This window comes from Oncorhynchus tshawytscha, linkage group LG12, assembly GCF_018296145.1.
Source record: "Oncorhynchus tshawytscha isolate Ot180627B linkage group LG12, Otsh_v2.0, whole genome shotgun sequence".
Classification (NCBI taxonomy): domain Eukaryota; kingdom Metazoa; phylum Chordata; class Actinopteri; order Salmoniformes; family Salmonidae; genus Oncorhynchus; species Oncorhynchus tshawytscha.
The window spans coordinates 35,745,741-35,770,515 of record NC_056440.1 but is presented as its reverse complement, the minus strand read 5'-3'; the positions used below and the strand labels follow the sequence as shown (position 1 = coordinate 35,770,515).

The 24,775-nt window shown below is 40.2% G+C and overlaps 2 protein-coding genes across 2 annotated transcripts; both read left to right on the top strand.

Annotated features, from left to right (window-relative positions):
• The first annotated feature begins 4,554 nt into the window (after positions 1 to 4,554).
• On the top strand, positions 4,555 to 11,602 carry seta (SET nuclear proto-oncogene a). Its single transcript, XM_024439046.2, has 8 exons — positions 4,555 to 4,858; positions 5,973 to 6,030; positions 7,561 to 7,703; positions 7,794 to 7,897; positions 7,991 to 8,104; positions 9,690 to 9,860; positions 10,556 to 10,684; positions 10,779 to 11,602. The coding sequence occupies exons 1-8, from the start codon at positions 4,786 to 4,788 to the stop codon at positions 10,800 to 10,802; spliced, it is 816 nt and encodes a 271-aa protein (XP_024294814.1). The 5' UTR covers positions 4,555 to 4,785; the 3' UTR covers positions 10,803 to 11,602.
• A 4,768-nt stretch (positions 11,603 to 16,370) lies between these two features.
• On the top strand, positions 16,371 to 24,670 carry gle1 (GLE1 RNA export mediator). Its single transcript, XM_024439044.2, has 19 exons — positions 16,371 to 16,487; positions 16,616 to 16,771; positions 16,935 to 17,049; positions 17,290 to 17,951; positions 18,228 to 18,479; positions 18,573 to 18,731; positions 20,540 to 20,688; positions 20,830 to 20,890; positions 20,984 to 21,238; positions 21,393 to 21,618; positions 21,745 to 21,857; positions 22,013 to 22,082; positions 22,219 to 22,361; positions 22,558 to 22,748; positions 22,931 to 23,060; positions 23,187 to 23,291; positions 23,391 to 23,473; positions 23,603 to 23,666; positions 23,807 to 24,670. Exons 4-19 carry the CDS (start codon positions 17,853 to 17,855, stop codon positions 23,873 to 23,875), a joined length of 2,169 nt encoding a protein of 722 aa, XP_024294812.1. The 5' UTR covers positions 16,371 to 16,487; positions 16,616 to 16,771; positions 16,935 to 17,049; positions 17,290 to 17,852; the 3' UTR covers positions 23,876 to 24,670.
• The last annotated feature ends 105 nt before the right edge of the window (positions 24,671 to 24,775 follow it).

Below are 24,775 nucleotides of genomic sequence, written 5' to 3'. Positions count from 1 at the left end.
AAATCATTCTGCTGGTGTTTTCACACTTATTCACAAGTTTAAAGGTGACATTCTTGAATCCACATCTTCACAAGATGGCAGATGGGTCATAGTAACTGTTTAACTTGACAATGCTATTTTCATCATCTGTAATGTATACGGACATAACTCACTGTCACGTTCTGACCTTAGTTCTTTTGTTATGTCTTTGTTTTAGTATGGTCAGGGCGTGAGTTGGGTGGGTTGTCTATGTTCGTTTTTCTATGATTTGCTATTTCTGTGTTTGGCCTGGTATGGCTGTCAATCGTTGTCCCTGATTGAGAACCATATTTAGGTAGCCTGTTTTCTATTGTGTTTCATGGGTGATTGTTTTCTGTTTTCTGTTGTTGTGGCTGCACCAGCCAGAACTGTTTTCGGTCGTTTCTCTTTGTTATTGCCGTGTTCATTTAATAAATATGGACACATACCACGCTGCACCTTGGTCCTCACCTTCTTCCACCAACAACGGCCGTGACACTCACATGCTCCTAATAAGACCCTTTTTACTCAATTTACCAGGAAAGTGCAGGATTTAAGCAACAAATACTCTGAGGCTTGTCTAATTATTTCAGGGGATTTTAATGAAACACCTGATACATCTGCTGATCGATTCCCTCCTAGAACGATTCAAAACCCTCAACAGTAACATCATCATTACATTATGCAAGGATCTCTGTGTTGAGGATGCCTGGCGTTATTTCAACCCAGATGCTAAGGGTTATACCTGGACCAACAAAACTATGTCACGTAAATCTAGAATAGATTTATTCCTAATTTCTCCTTTTTTGTTACAATTTGTTATAGATGTAGATCATCACTTTTCTGATCATCACTTGATTTCCCTGAATTTACAAGCTACTAAAAAATCAAAAGGTACTTGAGGATATTGGAAATGAAACAACACACTTCTTAAAGATACTGCTCTCATTGAAAACATCATCATTAGCTAAAGAAATTTTTGCAAGAAAAGACTTGGGTCATGGAAGATGGGAATTCTTCAAATATAAAGTCAGAGTGGTAGCCATTAAAAGGGCCAAAGAGCTGATGCAATTAAAGAACCTCAGAGAAAAGGAGATGATGAGCAAGCTTGACAGTTTTCTAAAGAAAGATAATCTATCTGAAGAAGAGGAGTCTGTGTTCAGGTCTTTACAACTAGAATTAGAACAGACTTATACGGATCTGGCAAAGGGCGCCTTTGTAAGGTTAAGAGCAAAATGGATTGAAGAGGGGGAAAGAAACACTAGTTACTTTTTTGCACTTGAAAAGAGAAACTACAACAGAAAATCTATAACTGCACTCAAAATTAACGATGTGTTATGCAAAGATCCCATTACAATATCATAATTTATCAATTCCTTTTATGAAAACCTTTACAGCTCTCAATTTCGGGAAGACGGTTGTGAAAGCTACATTTGCCACATTCAGAATTATGTCCCTGTAATTGAGGATGATTTCCACTCAGTTTGCGATTCACCTGTGTCAATTGAAGAAATTAGAGCGGCTCTGAATTCAATGAAAAAAAGGGAAATCAGCTGGCCCTGATGGCCTGACAGTTGAATTCTATAGACAGTTTTGGGAGTTGCTAGATGACCCGATGTTCAATATGTTTCAAGATTGCATTAAAAATGGGGAAATGGTCTCCACTATGAAAGGGCCTTATTTCATTGCTTCCGAAGCCTGATAAAGACCCTTCTCTCATTGACAATTGGAGACCAATTACTTTATTAAATGTTGATTACAAATGGATTGCTCTGGTTTATGCCAAAAGATTAAAGAAAGGAATAGATACCATTATAAATGAGACTCTAACAGGATTTATGAAGGGCCTTCACATAAGCTCTAACATTTGTTTAGTCTTGGACCTTAAAAATTATTCAGATGCAATTGACTCAGATGCGGTTGTCCCATTTCTGGACTTCTGTAAAGCCTTTGACACAATTGAACATGAATTTCTCTTTAGGTCTCTTAAACTTTTTGGATTTGGTGAAAATTTTATTAAAGTAGTTTGCATGTTTTACAAATATATAAATAGTTCTGTGCTACCAAACCTTAATACTTCCAAAAGATTTAGTATCAACAGAAGTGTACAACAGGGATGCCCAATTTCGCCATTTTTATTCATTTTGGTTGTGGAACTTCTATCTCTAGATATTCTGAATAATGCAAATTTGTATGGCTTAACCATTTTTAACAAAAAAATCTAAATTTCCCAACTGGCTGATGATACTACTCTTTTCTTAAGAGACAAAGACCAGGTCTCACATGCCCTTAATGCTATAACTGCATTTTCTATTGCATCAGGATTAATGCTGAATGTTTCTAAATGTGAAATCTTATGTTTATTTGACTCTGATGATAAAGAAATAGAAAATATTCCTGTAAAGGACTGTGTTAAATATTTAGGAATACATCTGTCAAAAAAACACTTAGTCAGACAACATTTGAATTTCTCTCCTAAAATTAAGAGAACTAAAAATATATTTAATAATTGGCTACAAAGAGATCTTTCTATACTTGGCAGAGTACTTCTGTCCAAGGCAGAAGGACTGTCTCGTTTTGTGTACCCCTCATTATCGTTATGTGTAAATCCAGATACTTGTAAAGAGATCAATAAAACCTTTCTTGACTTCATCTGGAAAAATAAGTCTCACAAACTAAAAAAATCTGTCCTTTCTAACAAAAGAGCTGAAGGCGGTCTAGAAGTGTTGGCTTTGTTGACATAAATAACACTTTCAAGATAAACTGGTTGAAAAAAATGTTTGATCGATACTGATTCAATATGGCATTTCATTCCAAATAATGTGTTTGATAAATTGGGAGGTCTTAAATTTTTACTGAAATGTAATTATATTCCTGAAAGATTACCTGCTAAATTGGCTAGGTTTCACCAACAAGCTTTAATGGCCTGGAAAATATGTTTCCTGCACAATTTTTCCCCTCATAAAGTTATTTTGGGAAATAATTCAGACATAACTGTAAGGAATAAGTCATTGTTCTATCCCAGCTGGCATGAGAGGAATATTGACTTTGTTCTTGATATTTTCGACAACAAGGGTAATATTCTCACATATGAACAATTTATAACATTGAAAGAGTTCCCAATACCTTTCAGAGAGTTTATTTCTGTGATCAAAGCCATTCCCAGTGGTCTAACTACACTTATGAAAACTCATTTTAATTTTGGGAATGATCACAAAGTTTTTCCAGAACTCAGATTGGAAGGTGTGGGCTTACTTGAGAGATCTTGTTGTAATAAATATATAAAACAAATTCTTCATTCACAAAACCAACTTACACCGAGAAGACAGTTTTTCTGGAATATGCTTATTCCTGACATTGTCTGGAAAAATGCATGGTTAAGGCCTTACAAATACTGTATACAATGTTAAGGAAGTGCACTTCAAAATTTGACATAAGATATATCCATGTAATTCTATGATTTCCAAATGTGTGGCTATTGATGATATCCTCGTTTTCTGTGAAAAAGAAGGTGAGAATCTGTCTCACTTGTTCTCTGGATGTAAATTTGTGTCAGAATTTTGGGAAAACCTTGCAAAGTACTTATTTACCATTATGAACACTGCCTATGTTTTTGACATGAAGGATATAATATGTTACTATTGCAATGATAACAAAACCACTGAAATGATTGTGAATTTTTTAAATTCTTGTTGCCAAATACTTTATACACAAACAAAAATTCCAAAATTCTAAACCAAAATTACACATTTTTCTGATTGAATTTAAATATTTTATTAAAACATTAACCCTAGTGAATAACAACAAGAATAACATTTTCCTGAATCATTATAATAAGATCTTTTCAGAGTGAATATAATTGCACTTAAATTGTTTATTTATTTGTATTATTTTATTGATATTTTGAGTATTGTTAATACCTGTGTTTGGTTTGCTAGACATGTTTGATGTATTATGATTTTTTTTTTTTTTTATTAAAGAAAAAAGAAAGGAAAAATTGGGGGGAAAGAAAAAAAATGTTGATATTTTTTTCAACAAAATCCCGCCTTTTTTTAAAGTTAGTGGGTGGATTCAATTATGCTTAGCTGCGGGAGGTGTATGGCCCATGCCATGAACGGGCAACAAGGGTGAGGGAGGAGCGGCATTCTCAAATCGAACAGTAATCTGCGCCACTCGGTCATGTTGTCAACGAGGAGGTTTGTTGCATCGTCCAGAAACATACATGTATTTTACATTGCATATGTTTGCATTTTCAAACTAGTTTTCATTGTGAAAGTAGATAAAAGCGTTATCAAAAGCAATCACCTTTGCATTTGAAAACAGAATCCTACTCCCTACGTCACTTTTGTTTTGAGCCGACCTCGCCTGGGCTTTGAACTAGATGCCTGGTTCCAAAACGAATGCATTCAACTTTCACCCGGTGTAAAACACGCCTGCCCTGTCCAGATTAATCGAATCCCCTTAGTATATGCCAGCCCTGTGTGTGTGACCTCGCCTATCAGAAAGCAACACTAGAATCGAGCAAGTAGACTTGTCCTCGAGAGGCGGAGCCGGGTTGGTTCCATTTGCTGAGGCGCGTTCGTAATGAAAGGGAGCGCGTGAGTGGGCTTGCCTTGAGCTTCGTGGTGTCTGACTTACTCGTTTTTTATTGTGTAGAGGAGGGCTGCACACGTTGTAACGGTACACCGAAATCTTAGGTAGAAATAATAATCTCCTGTTCGGAGAGGACAGAAAAAAACGAATTCAGTGTTCTTTTCCGAAGTCTGTTATTCACAGCCTTCGAAAAACATGTCGGCATCGGCGGCAAAAGTGAGTAAAAAGGAGCTGAACTCAAACTATGACGGCGCGGACGAGACCTCCGGTAAGGAATGGCGGCCTCCAGTTAACCGCCATTTTCACTTTCTTTATTAGTTCTATTGAAATGTACAACTTGAATGCAAATGAGTTCACAACTAGTAATGTGTTGTCCTTGTGCTTTTCAATATGAATCTGCCTGGTTCTGGGTGCAGTCTGTGTTGTCTGCCGTGAGTGCGTAGTTCTAGGTTCTACTACGTTAGACCGGTGATGGAGGCCATGTTAGCTAACTACGTTAGCAACATTTCATAGCTAGCTAACGTTACCTAGCTAATTGTTTAATCAATGAATATCCTGTTCAGTATTTTATTTTGCAAGTCTAGTCCTTGGTACTGTAAAAGCAACTGTACAACCATTGTTATAATAGACAGTGATTTTTTGATTGAGAATTCATGTTTTCTATGTTGACTGAAACACCGTGGCCTTGTTACTTTGTTGTTGTTCATATCCGCCATAAAGCTAGCCAGCGAATGTGATATTTGAAACATGGCTAACTAGCTTAACTTATAGTTAGTGAGCCGTCGTTTTCGAGAAGTAGGCCATTGGAAGAATTATATGCGTTGATTCAACAATGCAGGGTTAGTTATAAACTAATAACTTGTGCATAGTTTCGATACAAAGCAGCTAACGTAAGTCAGTGTTGGGGAATCGAGGCACAGAGTGCAGTGTGCGGACTCCCACATTCAAACCACGCGGCCCTCGCTGTAGCCAGCAGGAAGAACCGCCGTTTACAAGCTGCTCTGAAATTGCTAGTTGCAGAGGTGTTGCTAACACTACGCGCACACATTTCAGTCATGCATGGTAAAAATCATTTGTTGATTATGATTGATGTTTTCGCCCATTTTGCACCCCTTTATTCAGACTACAAATCGTTACCAGCTCACTCCTGCAACGCTTTTGCATCCATGGACCTGAGTGAAGCTTGGGAGTTCAGGGTCAATTTCAAAACAAGAACATTAGCTCGTAACTTTTTTGTTGTTGGCTATAGCTACATCTTTGACTATTGGCAGGTAAATGTGCAGGAACTTGGTAGTTACTATTTAATGTTGACGTATATCACCAATGCACTGCACCGAGAGTCACTACAATATTTTCTGACATTATTGCATTTCTCATTACAGAAAAAGAGCAACAGGAAGCTATTGAACACATTGATGAAGTTCAAAACGAAATTGACAGGTAAGCCATTCAAGTTAGTGTATATCTGTCAGTATTAATCAAATTTGTGTTTAACTGTGTGACAATGTGATTGATATGTTTTTTTTCTGGTGTTAAAAACCCTTGGGTGGGCAGCCTAAGCAAGTTTTTTTTCAAGGTCAGTTTATGTCCAAACTGTCATTTTTTTTAGTGTATGTATATATTAGTGGTCGACCGATTTTATAATTTTTCAACGCAGATACCGATTATTGGAGGACCAAAAAGATGACACCGTAATAATGACAATTACAACAATACTGAATGAACAATGAACACTTATTTTAACTTAATATAATACGTCAATAAAATAAATTTAAACACACAGAAATACAAGCCGTAGGTCATTAATATGGTCAAATCCAGGAAACTATCATTTCGAAAACAAACCGTTTTATTATTTCAGTGAAATATGGACCCATTTCATATTTTATCGAATGGGTGGCAACCCAAAGTCTAAATATTGCTGCTACATTGCACAGCCTTCAATGTTATGTCATAATTCTGGAAAATTAATTACTGTCTTTTTTAGGAAGAAATTGTCACATATACCCTGAATATCCTTGCTCTGAATGCAAGAGAAGTGACACAATTTCCCTAGATAATATTGCCTGCTAACAGGAATTTCTTAATATGCAGGGTTTAAAAAATATACTTCTGTCTATTGATTTTAAGAAAGGCATTGATGGTTATGGTTGGGTATATTTGTGCAAAGATTGCTTTTGTTAAATCATCACCCGTTTGGCAAAGTTGAAGTAGGCTGTGATTCGATGATACATGCACTGCATTGATTATATGCAACGCTGGACAAGCTAGTTAACTACACATGGTTGATGATATTACTAGGTTGACTAGTGATTCTGTGAAGAATTATTTTTTATTTTTTTACAAGATACGTTTAATACTAGCTAGCAGCCACAATGTCCTTTTCATGCTGCACTCGCGTAACAGGTGGTCAGCCTGCCACGCGGTCTCCTCTTGGATTGCAATGTAATCGGCCATGATCAGCGTCCAAAAAGGCACATTACCGATTGTTATGAGAACTTGAAAACGGCCCTAATTAATCAGCCTTGCCGATTTTGAATAAACTCTTTCGGTATAAACTTAAATGACTGAAACCAAATATAAAGTATATAGAAAAGAGAACGGACCTATAATTCATTTAACAGTAATGATTTTGTTACGTTTGAGCAAAATGCATATAGACTTGCAGGAAATTATCTTTAAAACGACTTCACTCAGCTACATGGCAGAACATGTACAATTCCATTTACATTAGCTTTAAAACTACCCCATTTTCTCTCAGCTCCATGGCACAGTGTAAAATTTCAGGATATTTGCGTTAAAACGGCAAACATTTCTCTGCTCCACATAGTAATTTAGTTAATTTCAGGAAATTGACGTAAAATGCTTAAAAAAATTACATGTATACATCACTTTTGGGACAAAAAACACCACCGTAGCCCCTTTTGATCGAGGAAAACCCCTGATATGCATGTACAATCTTCTTCACAGACTGAATGAGCAGGCGAGTGAGGAGATATTGAAGGTAGAACAGAAATACAACAAACTCCGTCAGCCATTCTTTCAGAAGAGGTCAGAACTGATCGCCAAAATCCCCAACTTCTGGGTCACAACATTCGTCAACCATCCGCAAGGTGAGTTTCTTTAGGCGGCTGACATGGGATTTTACCACTGGAACCTAGAATGCTCAGACGTTCTGACTGTTTAAATGTTTCCTCCTACAGTTTCTGCCCTTCTTGGTGAGGAAGATGAGGAGGCACTTCACTATCTGACCAGGGTGGAGGTTACAGAGTTTGAAGATATCAAGTCAGGCTACAGAATAGATTTTGTAAGTGAAGGTTACCATCATATTGCATTCATAGGATATTGCATCAATATGCCATTTATTGGCTTAATTAAATGTATTTATTTTGTCTTCCAGTATTTTGATGAAAACCCGTACTTTGAAAACAAAGTCCTTTCCAAAGAGTTCCACCTGAACGAGAGTGGAGACCCATCATCAAAGTCAACAGAAATAAAATGGAAATCAGGAAAGGTATTTCATATCACCTCTTTTCACATGTATGGAAATATTGGAGATTCTCTAAAGGTGCAATATGCAGAAATCGCTATATTTCCTGGTTGCTAAATAATTTCAGTTCTACACAAGCAATGTGTAGAGAATACCTGTACCATCTAAACCGATGAGAAATATATATTCAGTAACCCAACATTTGCATTTTCAGCAGGTATACATTTAGACTAGCTTTCAATGAGAATGACCGATCAATAACTCACATTTCTATGTGAAATTGGTCTGGTTGCCCAAAAGGTTACATATTGCTGCTTTAAAAGTACAGCATTTGGCAGAAACAAGTAGGGCACTTACACCAATATGTTGACCAGACTTTTTTAACACTGCGTACCTGAAATATGGGGGAGGGGGATATCTCTGCAGTTGCATATAGCAAGATTCTTTTTGGATAATATACATTTTGTCATAAGTATTGATTTCAGGGGAAAGCTATATGTATAAGTCGACTGTGGGTAGCGTTAGCTGACTGTACTTGTGCCAAAACTCTGGTATTTTTGCCTCCCGGGTGGCGCAGTGGTTTAAGGCACTGCATCGTAGTGCTAGTTGTGCCACCAGAGACTCTGGGTTCAAGCCCAGGCTCTGTCGCAACCGGGAGGTCCATGGGGCGACGCACAATTGGCCTAGTGTCGTCCGGGTTAGGGAGGGTTTGGCCGGTAGGGATATCCTTGTCTCATCGCGCACTAGTGACTCCTGTGGCGAGCTGCACGCAGTGCACGCTGACCAGTTCGCCAGGTGTACGGTGTTTCCTCCAACACACTGGCTTCCGGGTTGGAAGCGCGCTGTGTTAAGAAGCAGTGCAGCTTGGTTGGGTTGTGTTTTGGAGGACGCATGACTCTCGGCCTTCGTCTCTCCCGAGCCCGTACGGGAGTTGTAGCAATGAGACAAGACAGTAACTACTAACAATTGGGCAGAAAAAGGAAAACTTTCTTCTTTTTTTTTTACTCTGGTATTTTTAATCATATAGCTAGCTTGTTCTCCATATTTTTAAATAGTGAACCAATATGTTTTTGTCACTTATTAGCCTGACTGATCAAAACTCACTTTCTCGTGCTCCCTCTTCAGCAGACATACAGTGAGCAATATGCTTGGAACATCAAATCGCAATAATATGGCAGTATTTATTCGCAATAAATTTAGTTTCAAAATGCATGTCATATCATGAAGTCCCTTGAAATTCCCAGCCCCAACCTGAATGTTGTACCTCAGTGTTCATAAATCATTTTGGTTTTCATGCCTGGTTGTTGTGGTCAGGATATTTTGCTAGACAATTTTATATATATATATATATATATATATATATATATATATATATATATACTCGCAATAACTGCTTAACACATGCATGTGACAAATACAATTTGAATTGAGCTTATATAAGCTCAATTCAAATTGTATTTGTCACATGCATGTGTTAAGCAGTTATTGCGAGTGTAGTGAAATGCTTGTGCTTCTACTTCCAACAATGCAGCAATATCTAACAAGTAATATCTAACAATTTCACAACAAATACCTAAGTTGGTTTGTTACCCCTGTGACGTCTCTGAAGGACCTGACAAAGCGCTCCAGCCAGACGCAGAATAAAGCCGGCAAGAAGAGGCAGCATGAAGAGCCAGAGAGCTTCTTCACCTGGTTCACTGATCACTCAGATGCTGGGGCAGATGAGCTGGGAGAGGTCATCAAGGATGATATCTGGCCAAACCCCCTGCAGTACTACCTGGTAAGTCTCCAACAGTGGTGTAAAAATACTTACATAGTTTTTTTTGTGGTATCTGTACTTTCCTTTGCTAGTTATATTTTTGACAACTTATACTTCACTACATTCTTAAAGAAAATAATGTACTTTTTATTCCATACATTTTCCCTGACACCCAATGCTTAACAGGACAGAAAAATGGTCCAATTTACACACTTATCAAGAACATGCCTGGTAATCCCTACTGCCTCTGTAAATTATGTGTGAGGGTTGGACTGTGCCCCTGGCTATCTGTACATTTTAAAAACAACAAAATCGTGCTGTTTGCTTTAATATATAGAATTTGAAAAGATTCATACTGAAATATATTTTAACAGTTACATTTACTTTTGATACTTAAGTAGATTTAAAACGAATACTTTTAGACTTTTATTCAAGTAGTATTTTATTGGGTGACTTTTACTAGTCATTTTTTTATGAAGGTATCTTTACTTTTACTCAAGTATGACAGTTGCATACTTTTTCCAACACTGGTCTCCCAGGCCTAGCACACCCTGTTATCGATGTTCTTTTGATTTTGAATAGGACTTGTTACCAGCTCTTTGACTTATGTCCATTGTGCAACTTTATTATTCCTTCTTTGGATGTCATCCAGGAGATTAAGTCTCCTGTGTAGATGAAGAATGTATAGTTAAAATGTTGGCTAATTTGATTGGCAGGTTCCTGACATGGATGATGAGGAAGCAGAAGGTGAAGATGATGATGACGAGGAAGGTCTTGAGGACATTGATGAGGAGGGTGATGAAGATGATGGAGAGGAAGATGAGGATGACGGAGATGATGGGGAGGTATGCCCTAGATAATTGCTTAATTGGCTATATTGAATAGTGTGATTTGTTGTTATGGTGTTGCTGATTTGTTTCCCCCCTTTATTTTGTTTAGGATGATGAAGGAGAAGATGACTAAACCGAAAAATTACATCTACCAATACCCTTTCCTATTTTCACCCAATTTGGTTATCCGCCCATATTTGGGAGCAAGATTTTGTATTTTTATTTTGTGCTTCGGTCGTCTCATTCTGAAGCCTCACTCCTGTCTGTGCCATGTTAAGTTTCTTTGTCTCATCTAAAAACCAATGGCAAATTCCTGCCTTGAATTGTATGTACCACCCCAATTCCCAAATTCATCTGAAGAAAAATAAAAATTCACAAAAAAATAGAATCAGCATGCCATCTTGAGTAGAATTAAATAGCAATTTATATATATAATTTTCTTGCAGTTAAAGGTTGTGATAAATGAATAAAAGCCATGGTGCAGTGACCTAGCGCTAGCAGACCCCTCTATAGTTTTTATAATTTTGTTCAGTTGGCGAGTAGATCCCTGCAAATAATGCCACCCCCCTTATGTGGTTAAAAGTTAACAGAAAATACCAGCTTATTCCCATCACTTGTAATGTTTGGGGTCAATGCTGGGGTAGGGTAAAGGGATATCTTGGGGTGGGTGGGCATTTTGACACCATTACTATCTTTTTTTTTATTGTTTTACAGACATCCATGAGATGTGAAAGTACATTTTTAATAAACAAAACAAAACTTTAAAAAAATGCTTGTAAATTTGGGCCCCCCACTGCTTCATGGAAAACAACCTGTTATCTCATGGAATTTACATCTAATCGCTGTTTTATTTTCCGCTGGGGGGAAATAATCATCTGTTTTAAACTTAAAGGTGTACAACTTGTTTTGTTACAATAAAACTTAATGTGTACACAAATGTGTGTGACTCTTCTAACCAACCATAGTATTCAATTGTAGTGATTTATCTTGAGCCAGCAAACTACATTGATGTTAAATGTCTGGTGGTTATGGCTAAAATGGTGTACTTGTGGTACTGGACCAGTATATTAGTGTTACTGACAGTTTCTTTTATATTTCAGAAGTGTATACGATCACAAGAAATACGACATGCTGTGTTGGTGCCACTTTGTATTATGAAAATGCAAAAGTTAATTGATAGGGCCAGGTATCCTTTTGTAACTTTGAATGCAGGCGTTGTCAATTTCTGAATGATTGGAGTCAGGAAGTGTTGATGGTACAAGGATTTAGCAATCGGTTTAGTTATCAAAGCCCCAAATGTGTGCTCCGATTCCTTAAATTGCTTCTTGGTTAGACTTTGGCCGTTACGAAACAAACAGCATAAGGTAGGTGTATGGCATTGGTGCCTTCAATTTAGAAAACCCTCACTTGGTTGCCAGACACGTTTGATGGATGAGACTAGACACATCAAAATCATATACCGAAACCTATTTAGCTCTCAACCCACCAAGGTGCGTGTGACCGCTGTCCAATATACCAGGTGAAATGTCTCCGCCGAAAGTCATGTCTGTTAGTCCGGAGGTGGTTCGAACCGCTCGACGGGCACTCTTAGTTTCCCTATAACTATTATGTGAGAGGGCGCAAGTCGACAGTGAATAAAGTTGCCAATTATTGTCCGCGGGACCTGCATAACAAGTTTATTTTTTATTTAACCTTTAACTGGAACAAGTCACCGAATCCCTCCGTAACACAGGCTTTGACGAGTATTATCACACACAAATACAGTGAAACAAGTGTTTACAGCCGACGTCCCGACGGTTGTCTCTGCTGGCCAATTTATGCAATGATTACTCTTTCATATGTGTGCAGTCATGCAGATCAGGAACTAGCGAGTTCGGACGAAACAGTTAAGAAAATAAATGGTGCTTGCTTAGGACGTTTACAACCAATTCATATAAAATTCGAAATGTATCCCTCAAATGTGGTTCGTTTGAGTACCCCATGGCCTGGAAAACTACGTCGTGTTTACAAGGATGGTCGAATGAGTTGTCGCGGTCTACAGGCAGGAGATATTTTGCGGTAATTATACGTGTTGCAGAGGATTTCCCGTTGCTAATGGCAACGTGAATTAGAACGTGGGTCCAACGAATGTTCTCCAATCACCAGACCGATATCTTTAGAGATGACCGGTTCCGATCCCGTCGCTAGAGATTTAACAGGTAAACAAATCACTCACTTTTGCCAAACCAGTTTTTATTCATAATCCGGTTATGAATAAAGAACATCTGTGAGATTTAGCTTGCTGGACATGCATGGAGTGATCATGCTCCCGGGTACTGTTATTATCTCAGGTTGTCTTGTGACTTTCTAGCAGCTAGTTGCCCTACTAGTGCAAATTATGTTGTATCGTGTGCTCCAACTCTAGATTAAGTTATTGGTTGAAAACGCGTGTACACCTGAAGAGAAGAGCTGCACTGAAAAGACGCCACAGGTTAGTAAACGTTTAGTCAATAGAGTTATAAACACTGATTCAACCTTTGAAATAAAGTGGGCCTATATCAGTTAAGCCATGACTGCCAATCAAAGAGGTGTACAACATCAAAGGGGATATTGGGCACCTCTGTGCCATGGTCCCCTGGGTGCTGGACCCAGGAAGAACCTCCACTCTGGATGAGACAAGTGGGAGGTCCTGCAAGTAAATGATTTGCTCCTCACAGATACATTTTCATCCAGTGCAATGGACATAGCTTACATTTCACATTTATTAACATACATTATTGCTCACTATTCCCAAAGATATATCACGCACGATATCATTAGATATACTACCAATATTGATTTTCATGACTCTCAGGGGCCTTCATACTGCCTGGAGCAGTTGGCTGACCTGTCTCATGAGGATGAACAAGAGCAGAGGATGCATGGCCAGCGTAAACAAATATGGAAAAAAGATTGGTAGACTCATGATGAATGTTTGATCTCTGAAGAATGAGGTATGCCAGTTGATAATATATAGTGTGTACAATTCAATGTTTGCCCCTTACACAACAAACCCTAGAAGAGGCTATCCCACTATCACAACTTACAGAGCAAAGTTCTCACTTGCAATCAGCAATATCTAGTACCCTCTTGTTTGTTGCATAAATGTGTCGTATAAAGAAAGAAACTGGGCGTGTGTGTGTGTTTCTGTCTACTGGCGCACCAGTCTGAGTATCTTGAGTGCATGCCAGCATGTCATCGACGAGCAGGAGGAGGATCTGCTGGATTCCACCAAAGACCTGGTCCTTGGAAAATGAGATAACATCTTCCTCCAACACTCCCAAAGAAAGAGGTGGGAGACTGGCCACAACAGGTGTGAAGTAATATCATGACATGAGCACTTTTAGTCATCATGCATACGTTTACACACATTCACAAGACAATGTAAAAATGTGTGAGGCAGTTTAGGACTAGCTTGGTTTTAATCTTTCCATTTCATACAGGGCTGAGTCGGGGACTCTACATGGGGAAAGAGACATGCCACTGAGGAAGCTGGTAGAAGCAGAGATTGATGGGGTGGCAGTAGTCACACGGTTGACAGCCCTGAATGAGGCTATGGGTGGTGTGAAAAAGGTGAGCTGCACTCTCTGAGAATTCTTCAGGGAGTGCCATGAACAAGAGGTACTCTCCCCTATACATGGACTTGCTTAGATTGACTAGGTGTCAGTGTCTTTGCAGGGAAATGGAAAATGACAATAAGAATTGTGGTCTTATATTTTGATTGGAAGAACAACAATGATTTAATACTGCAGATAGATTGTAGGTTCTATCATTTTAATTGTTTGCATAATTTCCAATCCCTTATTTGAAATGTTTTCCCTTTATACTTCCCCCCTTCTCTACCATCCCTACCCTAATTGGAGTAAACTAACTGACAACAATACTTTTACTGCTACTTACAGCTATTTCGGTCATATCTACAGTACATGTAGTTAAATCATTAAATATTCAGAATCTCCTCTCTCTTCAAGTGCTGGATTTTCACCCACAATAGCCAATCCACCATTCATTCAGATCTTAACTCCAACCCACCGATGTCCACAGATTAACCCATCTTTCCCAGTATAATGCCATTTTGCTATTTCCTTTTGCAATACATCCCTCCATTTTACTATGATGTCTTACTGGGGTTCCTGAACCTCCCTATTTGTAAAAATGTATACCGATATTGTCTTAAAAATAAATGTTTCACCCAAGAGTATAATGATATTTTCCATAACAATGCAGTGTGCAGGTCAATCTGAACTCTGATATTATGACATAACAACCATTCCTGGACCTGACTCCATAAGCGAGCCACCGATGGACAGTACCAGAAAATATGTTCTATTGTTTCTGTTTCCTTGTGCACAAGGCTGACTGTTCAATGCCCCATATATTGACCATTCTTAAAAAATAACATTTGTATTACTTGATAGACAGAATCATTGAGGACATCAAAGCAGAGGCAAGGCCTACTGGAGAGACTGGCGGACAAAGAAGCTGAAAAAGTGGTGTGTATCCATGACTGAATTTTCCTTTCACTCTGTGTGGTGCATATCCATTGTCATAGATGACATTTCAAATGTTGTTTCTGCTTTTCTGTCTCTCAGCATCTTGCTGCAAAACTCAACAACAAAGGAGATACAGCAGGAGGCACAAAGGAGATACAGGCCCTGCTGGACCAGCTGGAGGAGCTGAAGCAGCAGAGTGAAGAGAACAAAGAGAGTCTGAAGCAGGCAGACCAGACACAGAGGCAGAGAGCAGAGCACAGTGACGATTCAACCAGACAGCTCTCTGCAAAGCTGCTGGAGAAGGTCTGACACACACAGGTCCTCAGGCTACTCTCGGGTTGACATGTGGTGTTTGGATGGAAACAAGGGGGTTGGGTGTGATCCTGTGAATTATATTATATGGGAGGAACACATGTAGATACATTACCAAGTGGTCCAAGTGTCACACTTAACAAGTGGCCCAAGTGTCACACTGCCCTATGTATTTGTGTGCCATCATTCAGGAGACTAAGGTGGCAGAGGCTCTTTTTTCAGCTGAGAGCTGGTATTGCCACCACTCCAAAGAGGTGACTGCAAAGAGGCAGCTTGAAGTGGAAATCACTGTTCTCAACAAGTGTATCTCCTCCTACTGCTCCAGCAGGGCCTGCTGTATCTCCTTTGTGCCTCCTGCTGTATCTTCTTTGTGCCTCCTGTTGTATCTCCTTTGTTGTTGAGTTTTGCAGCAAGATGCTGAGAGCCAGTAATTGTGACTACCATGAGGCATTCAAGACATGTTTCATGTGAATGATTCATAATGGTTTGTCTTTGGAAAATTACCTTGTAATTAAAATTTTTTTAAAAAGAAGTTGTCCAGAACCTTGAAATAAGTGTATTTTGCTGGCATTTCTTCCTTTCTGATTACTGATTATGTGTTTTGTTGTCTGTCTGTGCAGCCAGGTGACTGAGATGACTGCACAGATCAACACTGTGGTGGAGAAAGGCCGTGCTGAGACGGTTGGGCTCCTGATCCGGCCGCACCGCTTCACCTCTGACAACTCCGTCAACAAACTAGAGAACCAGAGACTGAAGGTAAACATGTTTCTCTTTCAGTCATCAAGTGTAATAAACTATAGAATATCAAACCTTGATAAGGACTGAAGATGACAAACCATTCTGTAACTTTGAATGTCAGGTTATTTGTGGATCTTCTTTTTGAGACCACCCTGTCTGCTGCAGAGTAGAACCTGACACAGCCCCAGTCTGAAGCGCAGCAGCTGAAGAGTTCAGTCAAGAAGCTAGAGAGCCAGGTGGAAAACTATAAGAGCAAGGTACAGTTGATCAGCCTATCGGAGTGTCGGCTGTACTTCAATCAAGGTGTTATAATCCAGCTATAATGCTGCATGCTATCCAGTCTGTAGCTAAGATTTTGAATTGATATGTGACAATTGTGCTGCAGGTTCAGAGGGCCCGCTTAGAGTCAGAGGACTACTGCTTAAAGCTGGAGATCTCAGAGACGAATCACAGCACCCAGAAACAGCTTGAGGAGTAGGTCCGGGAGTACAGCATCCTCTCCAAGCAGCTGGAGCAGCCCCTTAAGGCCAGACAGAGACAGGTCTGTCTTACTACTGAACATCACTCAAATACCTGTGCAGTCTTTCAGTTTATGTTTCAGTGTCAAGATTTAAATTTAGCGTTAAAAAAAAAAAAAAAAAGTTCTTTATTAAGTGTCAACTTGATAATTTTGGTTGGACTTCTTCAACTTTTATGTGGATCAGAGCCTACAGCGGGCTTTATTCAAAGAGGTTCAGCCAGGCCAGGGCTCTGGACCTGGAGAGCCAGTTGGGACTCAGTAGGACAGAGCTCAGTCAGTTACGCAGAAGCAAAGAGGATGTGAGTGAGACACTTTAACCCAAAGACCTGGTTTTCTAGAGAGTTATCTATATGTGTTATACATTATACATCCAATATCTAGTAAAATATTTGTTACAACTTTGCAAACAATTGCAATGGACAGGAATACTATTCATACAAACTATAAAATCTAAACACCATAATAAGGAATGATACAACAACTATGATAACTCTGTCAAACTGAACTGATATGATATGGAAGTCCTTCTTTCTTTGCAGATGGAATGAATATTCTGGAATCAGTTGAGGAACCTGAAGGAGAGACTTGAACAATCTGACTCCACAAACCGCAGCCTGCAGAATTATGTTCAGTTTCTCAAAGATTCATATAGTAATGTGTTTGGTGACTCTGTCCGATCAAGCTCTCGACACACACACTCACCAATCGGATTGAATATTCTTAGAATTATATTGTATGAGCTGTATGAGTTCTATTTTTTATATTCAGTTGAAATGTACTGTTTAACAATAACAAATGCTTAAAATGAGAATGGACAGTCTGGTGTGTTTCACAAACAACAAACTCAGAAAATGAAGGAAAAAAATCTAGATAGTTATACACCCAGTATTTAGATGAACATTGTTCACAACATGTTACGATTTTACCCATTATGAGGGCAAAGTAGCTTTGAGGATAAACAGCCTCGACTCGGAACCATAGATTTATCAGAGCCGGAAATGGACCAGGTCGGAGTTTGACATTCAGTGGCACTTATACCGCAATCAGCAGCTAGCCTAATAATCTCTTAAAGTGTTTGTCGTGTGTTTATTTACACGCCAAAATGCCTGCTGAAAGTTTACGATGGGATACATTGGAGGCCTTGAAAAACTCACCAAAGGGAAGACTGAAATACAACCCAGACTGGCTCGAAAAGGGGGAGGTAATGAACGTTATCATGCTAGCTAACGGCTTCACATATATAACGTTAGCTCAAAGGTTCAAAGTTGTTTCGCATGTTCTGCATTCGCTAACTGACAAAAAACAAAGTTACAACATCACCAATATAATTATTAGCCTGCTACCTAGCTGGACCATGGTATGTCTACGATTTCAGAATTCTAGCCAACATTGGACACGTTTTAAATATGCATTTAATTTGATTAGCTATGTGATATAGCCTAACGTTACTGGTATGATCCTTTCTCGTCCCCTGCAGGATATTTTGTCAGGTTGTAATGAAGCTCCTAGTTTGTCCCCACTCTCTGGGCTCATCTTGAAGAGGCTTAACATGAGCCCTCGAGCGCTTCAGAAGACCTGCTCATTGGGCTCTGCTTCCACTGACCCAAGCACAGGCCTGTCTGAGGAGGCCCTAGTCTCCTCAACCAGCCCCTTCCCTTCAGCCAATGCTCAGCCCACTCCCCTCTCTTCTCCACTACTGGTCCCCAGGTTGAAGAAAGACACAGAGCAGGCAAGTCTCTTTCCTGCTTTGTTTATACCATTATGTATTTATTTTACATTAGTATGAACTCACCACATTTGTCTTCATATCAATCCACTGCAGATTGTTGGTGATGAGGACAGTGCCCCAGATGCCAGCAACAATCTCAGTCCAGTCACCAACCCCATTCCTTCTCCCACCATCTCACTGCTGTCTCCCAGGGCAACTCAAATGGAAGGATGTATACGCATTTGTGAGGAGAAACATCGTGCCAAAGCTAAGGTTGCAAAATCTTTTTTCTTTTTTTTCTTAGTTATCTTGTTCATGCATCAACATGGCATAATATATTGAATGCATTAACAGCAATTACCGTAACCAAACCAACATTGTAGATTAGAATGGTAAATGTGATACTGGTGTGCCATCCCCGTGGCCTCCGCAATGTATTAGTCCACTCAGACAAGCGTGCATCAGACAGGTGTCTCGTGTACCATAACAACAAAATATGTACAGTACCCGTCAAAAGTTTATATACACCTACTCCTTCCAGGGTTTTTCTTTATTTTTACTATTTTCTACATTGTAAACTACTACATTGTAGAAAATAGTGAAGACATAAACTATGAAATAACACACATGGAATCATGTAGTATCCAAAAATTGTTAAACAAATCTAAATAGATTTTAGATTATTCTATGTAGCCACTCTTTGCCTTGATGACAGCTTTGCACACTCTTGGCATTCTCTCAACTAGCTTCATGAGGTAGTCACCTGGAATGCATTTCAATTAACAGGTGTGCCTTGTTAAAAATCCATTTGTGGATTTTCTTTCCTTAATGCATTTGAGCCAATCAGTTGTGTTGTGACAAGGTAGGGGTGGTATACAGAAGAGAGCCCTATTTGGTAAAATACCAAGTCCATATTATGGCAAGAACGGCTCAAATAAGAAAAGAGAAATGACAGTCCATTACTTTAAGACATGAAGGTCAGTCAATACGGAACATTTCAGAAAGTTTCTTCAAATGCACTCGCAAAAACCATCAAGCACTCTGATGAAACTGGCTATCATGAGGACCGCCACAGGAAAGGAAGACCCAGAGTTAACTCTGCTGCAGAGGATATGTTCATTAGAGTTACCAGCCTCAGAAATTGCAGCCCAAATAAGTGCTTCACAGAGTTCAAGTAACAAACACTTCTCAAGATCAACTGTTCAGAGGAGACTGTGTGAATCAGGCCTTCATGGTCAAATTGCTGCGAAGAAACCACTACTAAAGGGAACCAATAAGAAGAAGAGACTTGCTTGGACCAAGAAACACAAGCAATAAACTTTGGTCTGATGAGTCCAAATTTGAGAATTCTGGTTCCAACCGCTGTGTCTTTGTGAGACTCAGAGTAGGTGAAGGGATAATCTCTGCATGTGTGGTTCCTATTGTGAAGCATGGAGGAGGTGTGGGAGTGCTTTGCTGGTGACACTGTCAGTGATTTTATTTAGAAATCAAGGCACACTTAACCAGCATGGTTACCACAGTATTCTGCAGGGATACGCCATCCCATCTGGTTTGCGCATAATGGGACGATCATTTGTTTTTCAACAAGACAATGACCCAAAACACACCTCCAGGCCGTGTAAGGGCTATTTGACCAAGAAGGTGACTGATGGAGTGCTGTATCGGATGACCTGGCCTGCACAATCACCCGACCTCAACCCAATTGAGATGGTTTGGGATGAGTTGGAATGCAGAGTGAAGGAAAGGCAGCCAACAAACTACTTCAAGACTGTTGAAGCATTCCAGGTGAAGCTGGTTCAGAGAATGCCAAGAGTGTGCAAAGCTGTCATCAAAGCAAAGGTTCGCTACTTTGAAGAGTTCCCACATGTTTAACACTGTTTTTGATTACTACATGATTCCATATGTATTATTTCATAGTTTTGATGTCTTGACTATTATTATACAATGTAGAAAATAGTACAAATAAAGAAAAACCCTTGAATGAGTAGGTGCGTCCAAACTTTTGACTGGTACTGTATATATGGCATTATGTTAAGCTAGCATTTCATACCTAATCTAGACTCTTGAATGTCCTGGTGCAGATGGAGCTGAGTCTGAGGCAGGAGCTGCAGGAGAAGCTGGTGGCCTCAGTTGCGAGTCGTGAGTCGGAGCAGCTCAAACGCTTTGAGGAGTTGATGGAGCTGAAGCAGAGACAGGAGTACCAGAGTATGAGGGACATGGTGGACAGAGAGTACGCCCTGCTAGTTTTTATCTCTAAAGCATAATCGTCTCCTTTTCACCCACCAATATGCTGCTGTCCCTGTGACAGAATTGAAAATGTGTTAAATGTCAAGAATCTTCATTTGCTGCTTGTCTTTCTCTTGTTTAAAAGAACACAAGAAAGCATTGGGCGCCAAGAAAAGTTGAAAGAAGAGCACAAGAACAGAATAAAGGTATTGAAAGTTTAACCATTGGAATTTCAGAAAGCAAAATGCAAAACAGTTGTATTTAGATACAGGTTGAAAAACCTCCTCCGCCCCTCACAGATCCTGAACCTGCGCCTGCGGGAAGCGGAGCAACAGCGTTTGCGGGAGGCGGAATTTGAGAGGCAGAGACAGGTGGAGGGTAGGGAGAGACTGCGTGCTCTCAATGCCATCCAGGAAGAGATACTTCAACTCAATCAGCTCCTGGAGCCGGCCGCACCCACCCAGTCAGGCCCCTCCCCTGTTCTCACATCCTATAGCACCCGTGCCAACCAGCTATGCTCCCAGGTGTCAGAGGTGGTGCGCATGACAGCGGAGGTCAGTGTGATTCTCTTTATCCCTCATCTATGATTGTCTTTGTCGAAGTAGACCCATGCTATGGGGGAGTGGGGAATAATATCTATTGTTTTCATCCTGTTTATGTCCTTTTTCTGTTCAATATTGGTCAGTCGTTGTGATTGTGATTGTGTAGGGGGAGTTCCCCAGTGTGGAGGACATGACGGTGGCAGAGCGGGCACTGCATGAGATGAGGTCACTGATCCGGGTGATGCAAGAGGCGGCTGCCCAGGCCCAGGAGAAGAGGAAGAAGGAGCAGGAGGAGGAAGAGGAACGCAGGAAGATGGCAATGCTGCAGGCCCAGCAGGAAGAGCAGAAGAAGAGTGCAGCTCTGTCAGCCAAAGAGAAGGCACGGAAAAAGGGTAAGGAGAAGGAGGATAAATGGATGGATGAAAGGATTGTCTTTGTTTGGTTACATAGGGTATGTACAAATGAGTGAAAGGTTAGGTAGTGAACAAGGGGTTTAAAAAGCGCTCTTCTTTCCAAAGGCCTGCAGACCAAAGCTGAGCAGAGCACCCTGAAGTGGTACCAAGAGCTGCAGGACTCTGCTAACCAGTGTGCACAGTCTTTTGAAGGCTTGAACAACACTAAGGATATCCAGGTTGGTTGAAACTGTGCATGGGTGAGGAATGAACTGTGCCATTATAGGAAAATGCAGTTCCCATATTATGATACACCTTCACATTAAAAGCTAAATTACAAACAAATGGCAACATTACCCTTTTGTTCCTATTACCTTTTACATTTGTTTTTCAGACAAAGAAACTAAGAATGGAGCTCCAGAAGGCAGCCACAATCCCTGTCAGCCAGATCTCCAGTATCTCAGGTGCGTCTGGGTTATGGAGAGGGCTCATAGGCTTATAATGACAATCATTTTATCTATGGGAAAGTGAAAGAAGGTGAACATTGCTATAATAATCGTGAGATTGAAATTGCCTGCGCCATGTTTTTCAAATACCCAGGTTCCAAGCTCAGGGAAATATTTGACAAGATTGACAAGCTGTTGTCTGGGAGATCAGTGGTATCCGGAGGGAAGTCTGTCTCCACCTCCCAGCATCCCAACGGCCTGGACTTTGTCAGCTACAAACTGGCCGAGAAGTTTGTGGTGAGTTACATGACCTTGGCTTGAACTGCTGGAGACACAGCACTATTGGTCTGTATTATCTCTTTACAATTCTATACTTCTTCCTAATTGCCTAACTTTTCTGTTACATTTTATACTCCCATAGTCATACAAATAAAAGACTGTAGTGTCTTTTCATAGAGCTCTTAAATGCTTCCTTGTCAATGTGTTTCTCTAGAAACAAGGAGAGGAGGAGGTGGCGTCCCACCACGAGGCAGCCTTCCCCATCGCTGTGGTGGCCTCTGGGGTGTGGGAGCTTCACCCCAAAGTCGGAGACTTCATCCTCGCCCACCTTCATAAGAAATGCCCATACGCCGTGCCCCACTACCCACCTATGAAGGATGGCACATCTGTAGAGGAATATCAGAAGTCAGTGAGGCATCACACTGTTTTGCAATGCATCTGGAACGAACTGTAATGAAACAGAAATTGATGTAATTCCATGACTTTGGGTTGAAAACACCAATGCTGCATTTCAAGTGCGTTGCTTCCACAATCTAAGCAAATGAGGTTAGTTGCTCTGGCTGAAGTGTTGTTCTGTGTCCCACCAGAATCTTAGGCTACCGTGTGGAAGATGGAGGGGTGGAAGCTCAGGACAGCTTTTTGAAGAGGATGTCAGGAATGATCCGCCTCTATGCTGCTATGATACAGCTCAGATGGCCTTATGGCTCCAAGCAAGGGGTATCGACAATCCTACATTGTTTACATAATGAATGCTAATATCACTATGTCAAAGCACTTCACTGACCCCCACCCCCCCAATTGTATACTGTTATTAGGCTGACCTTTTATTATCATTGTGTCCAGCCTGACCCACATGGGCTGAACAACGGCTGGCGCTGGCTGGCTCAGATGCTGAACATGGAGCCCCTGGCAGACGTCACGGCAACACTCCTTTTTGACTTCCTAGAGGTGATGAGTCATCTCTCTGACACCTGTCTCCAAAGACGGTCTCTGGACTAGACATTTTATGCAGGTCACTGATGTCCCCTGTTCTCGGTCTTCCCTTAGGTCTGTGGCAACGCCCTGATGAAGCAGTATCAGGTTCAGTTTTGGAAGCTCATTCTGCTCATCCAAGAGGAATACTTGCCCAGGTACAATCGCCACTCTCAGCAGTTCAGTTTTACATCAGAACAAAATAGTCTGCTGTAACTTTGTGGTACACTCTACCTTGGCCGCTCTGTCAATGCTCAGACTTCATGTTGTCATTTGTCCTTTCTTAGGATTGAAGCTGTCACCAGCCAAGGCCAGGCGGGCTCAGTCACGAGGCTCAAGCAGTTCCTGGAGGTGAGTGTGCTGCAAGGCCAAGTATAGCACAGTATCAAAGGCACCGTTGTTTAACTGACACTGATGCACTGTCTTTAAAACCTACTGAACTCTTAAAATTGGTCAAAAATGATCCTGTGTCTTCTTTTGTCTCCCAACAGAGTTCATTAAGAAGCAGGCAGATCCCTCCCCCCAAAGGCCAGCTGAGCTCCCACTTCTGGAGATCCTGAGTGGGGGATGGGAAAGAAGGTTTTGGACATGATGCATCAGTTGGATTCAAGGCTGCATCACCTCAGTCCACAACTCATAGAATGCACTAGGTAGAGAAGCTCAGTCTTGATGTGAAAGTTATGTTTGCAATGATGCACTATATCCTGATCAATTTGCTTAATAGTATGTATACTTAGTATAGTTGGCTAAAACCAAATTATAACTGGCTTGTATCGTGACTGCAACATGAACCATTTTATCCAATCTTCGTGCTAATCCTACTGCATAGTCATCTGTTGTTTTTCTCCTTGCCCTTATTGAGAACATTATACTATTAGAGTAGTTATGTAGCTTCTTGCTGTACAGTTCAAGGCTTTTTCCCCGATTCACTGTAATGTGCTTAGTTTGCTTTACCAAATTCATATGGTATTACTTATTTTAAACTGAGGGATTTCTTTTGTTTCTATTTGTATTTTTTGTTGACTGCTTTTAGATCTGAGAACTCAATCATGACGTCCCCTATTCAAGTCATTTTGTCAGGGTGGTCATAATGGAATGGAATCCACCAACATATGTTTATAATTTGTACATTGACATGTAATTAGCTGTTTTTATAGTGTGAGGTTTGCATTTACCACTCTGTTAGTGCTGAGCTTGTACCAAACCATTGAGGCTGCGTTCACAGGCAGCTCAATCACAGATCATAATTGGGATGCCTGTCTAAATGCAGTCTGAGTGAAATGAATAATACAGGTGTAACTTGTAAAATAATGTACGGTGTTATGGAATTAAAACTTTTTTTTTATATGTATGCACATTAGACTGGTTAATACATAACAAGTTTGTCCAATGGTAGCTCCCAAATTATTAAACCCATTTCACTTAACACCCTGCATAATTGAGAATACATTTTCTGCTCA

Excerpts from the sequence above, each read along its gene's own strand:
- seta (XM_024439046.2), top strand. The coding sequence starts at position 4,786 with ATGTCGGCATCGGCGGCAAAAGTGAGTAAAAAGGAGCTGAACTCAAAC. Across the intron at positions 6,031-7,560 it reads GTTCAAAACGAAATTGACAG|ACTGAATGAGCAGGCGAGTG; the intron begins GTAAGCCATTCA and ends TCTTCTTCACAG. Across the intron at positions 7,898-7,990 it reads CAGGCTACAGAATAGATTTT|TATTTTGATGAAAACCCGTA; the intron begins GTAAGTGAAGGT and ends TTTGTCTTCCAG.
- gle1 (XM_024439044.2), top strand. The coding sequence starts at position 17,853 with ATGCCTGCTGAAAGTTTACGATGGGATACATTGGAGGCCTTGAAAAAC. Across the intron at positions 18,480-18,572 it reads TGAAGAAAGACACAGAGCAG|ATTGTTGGTGATGAGGACAG; the intron begins GCAAGTCTCTTT and ends AATCCACTGCAG. Across the intron at positions 23,474-23,602 it reads CAAGAGGAATACTTGCCCAG|GATTGAAGCTGTCACCAGCC; the intron begins GTACAATCGCCA and ends GTCCTTTCTTAG.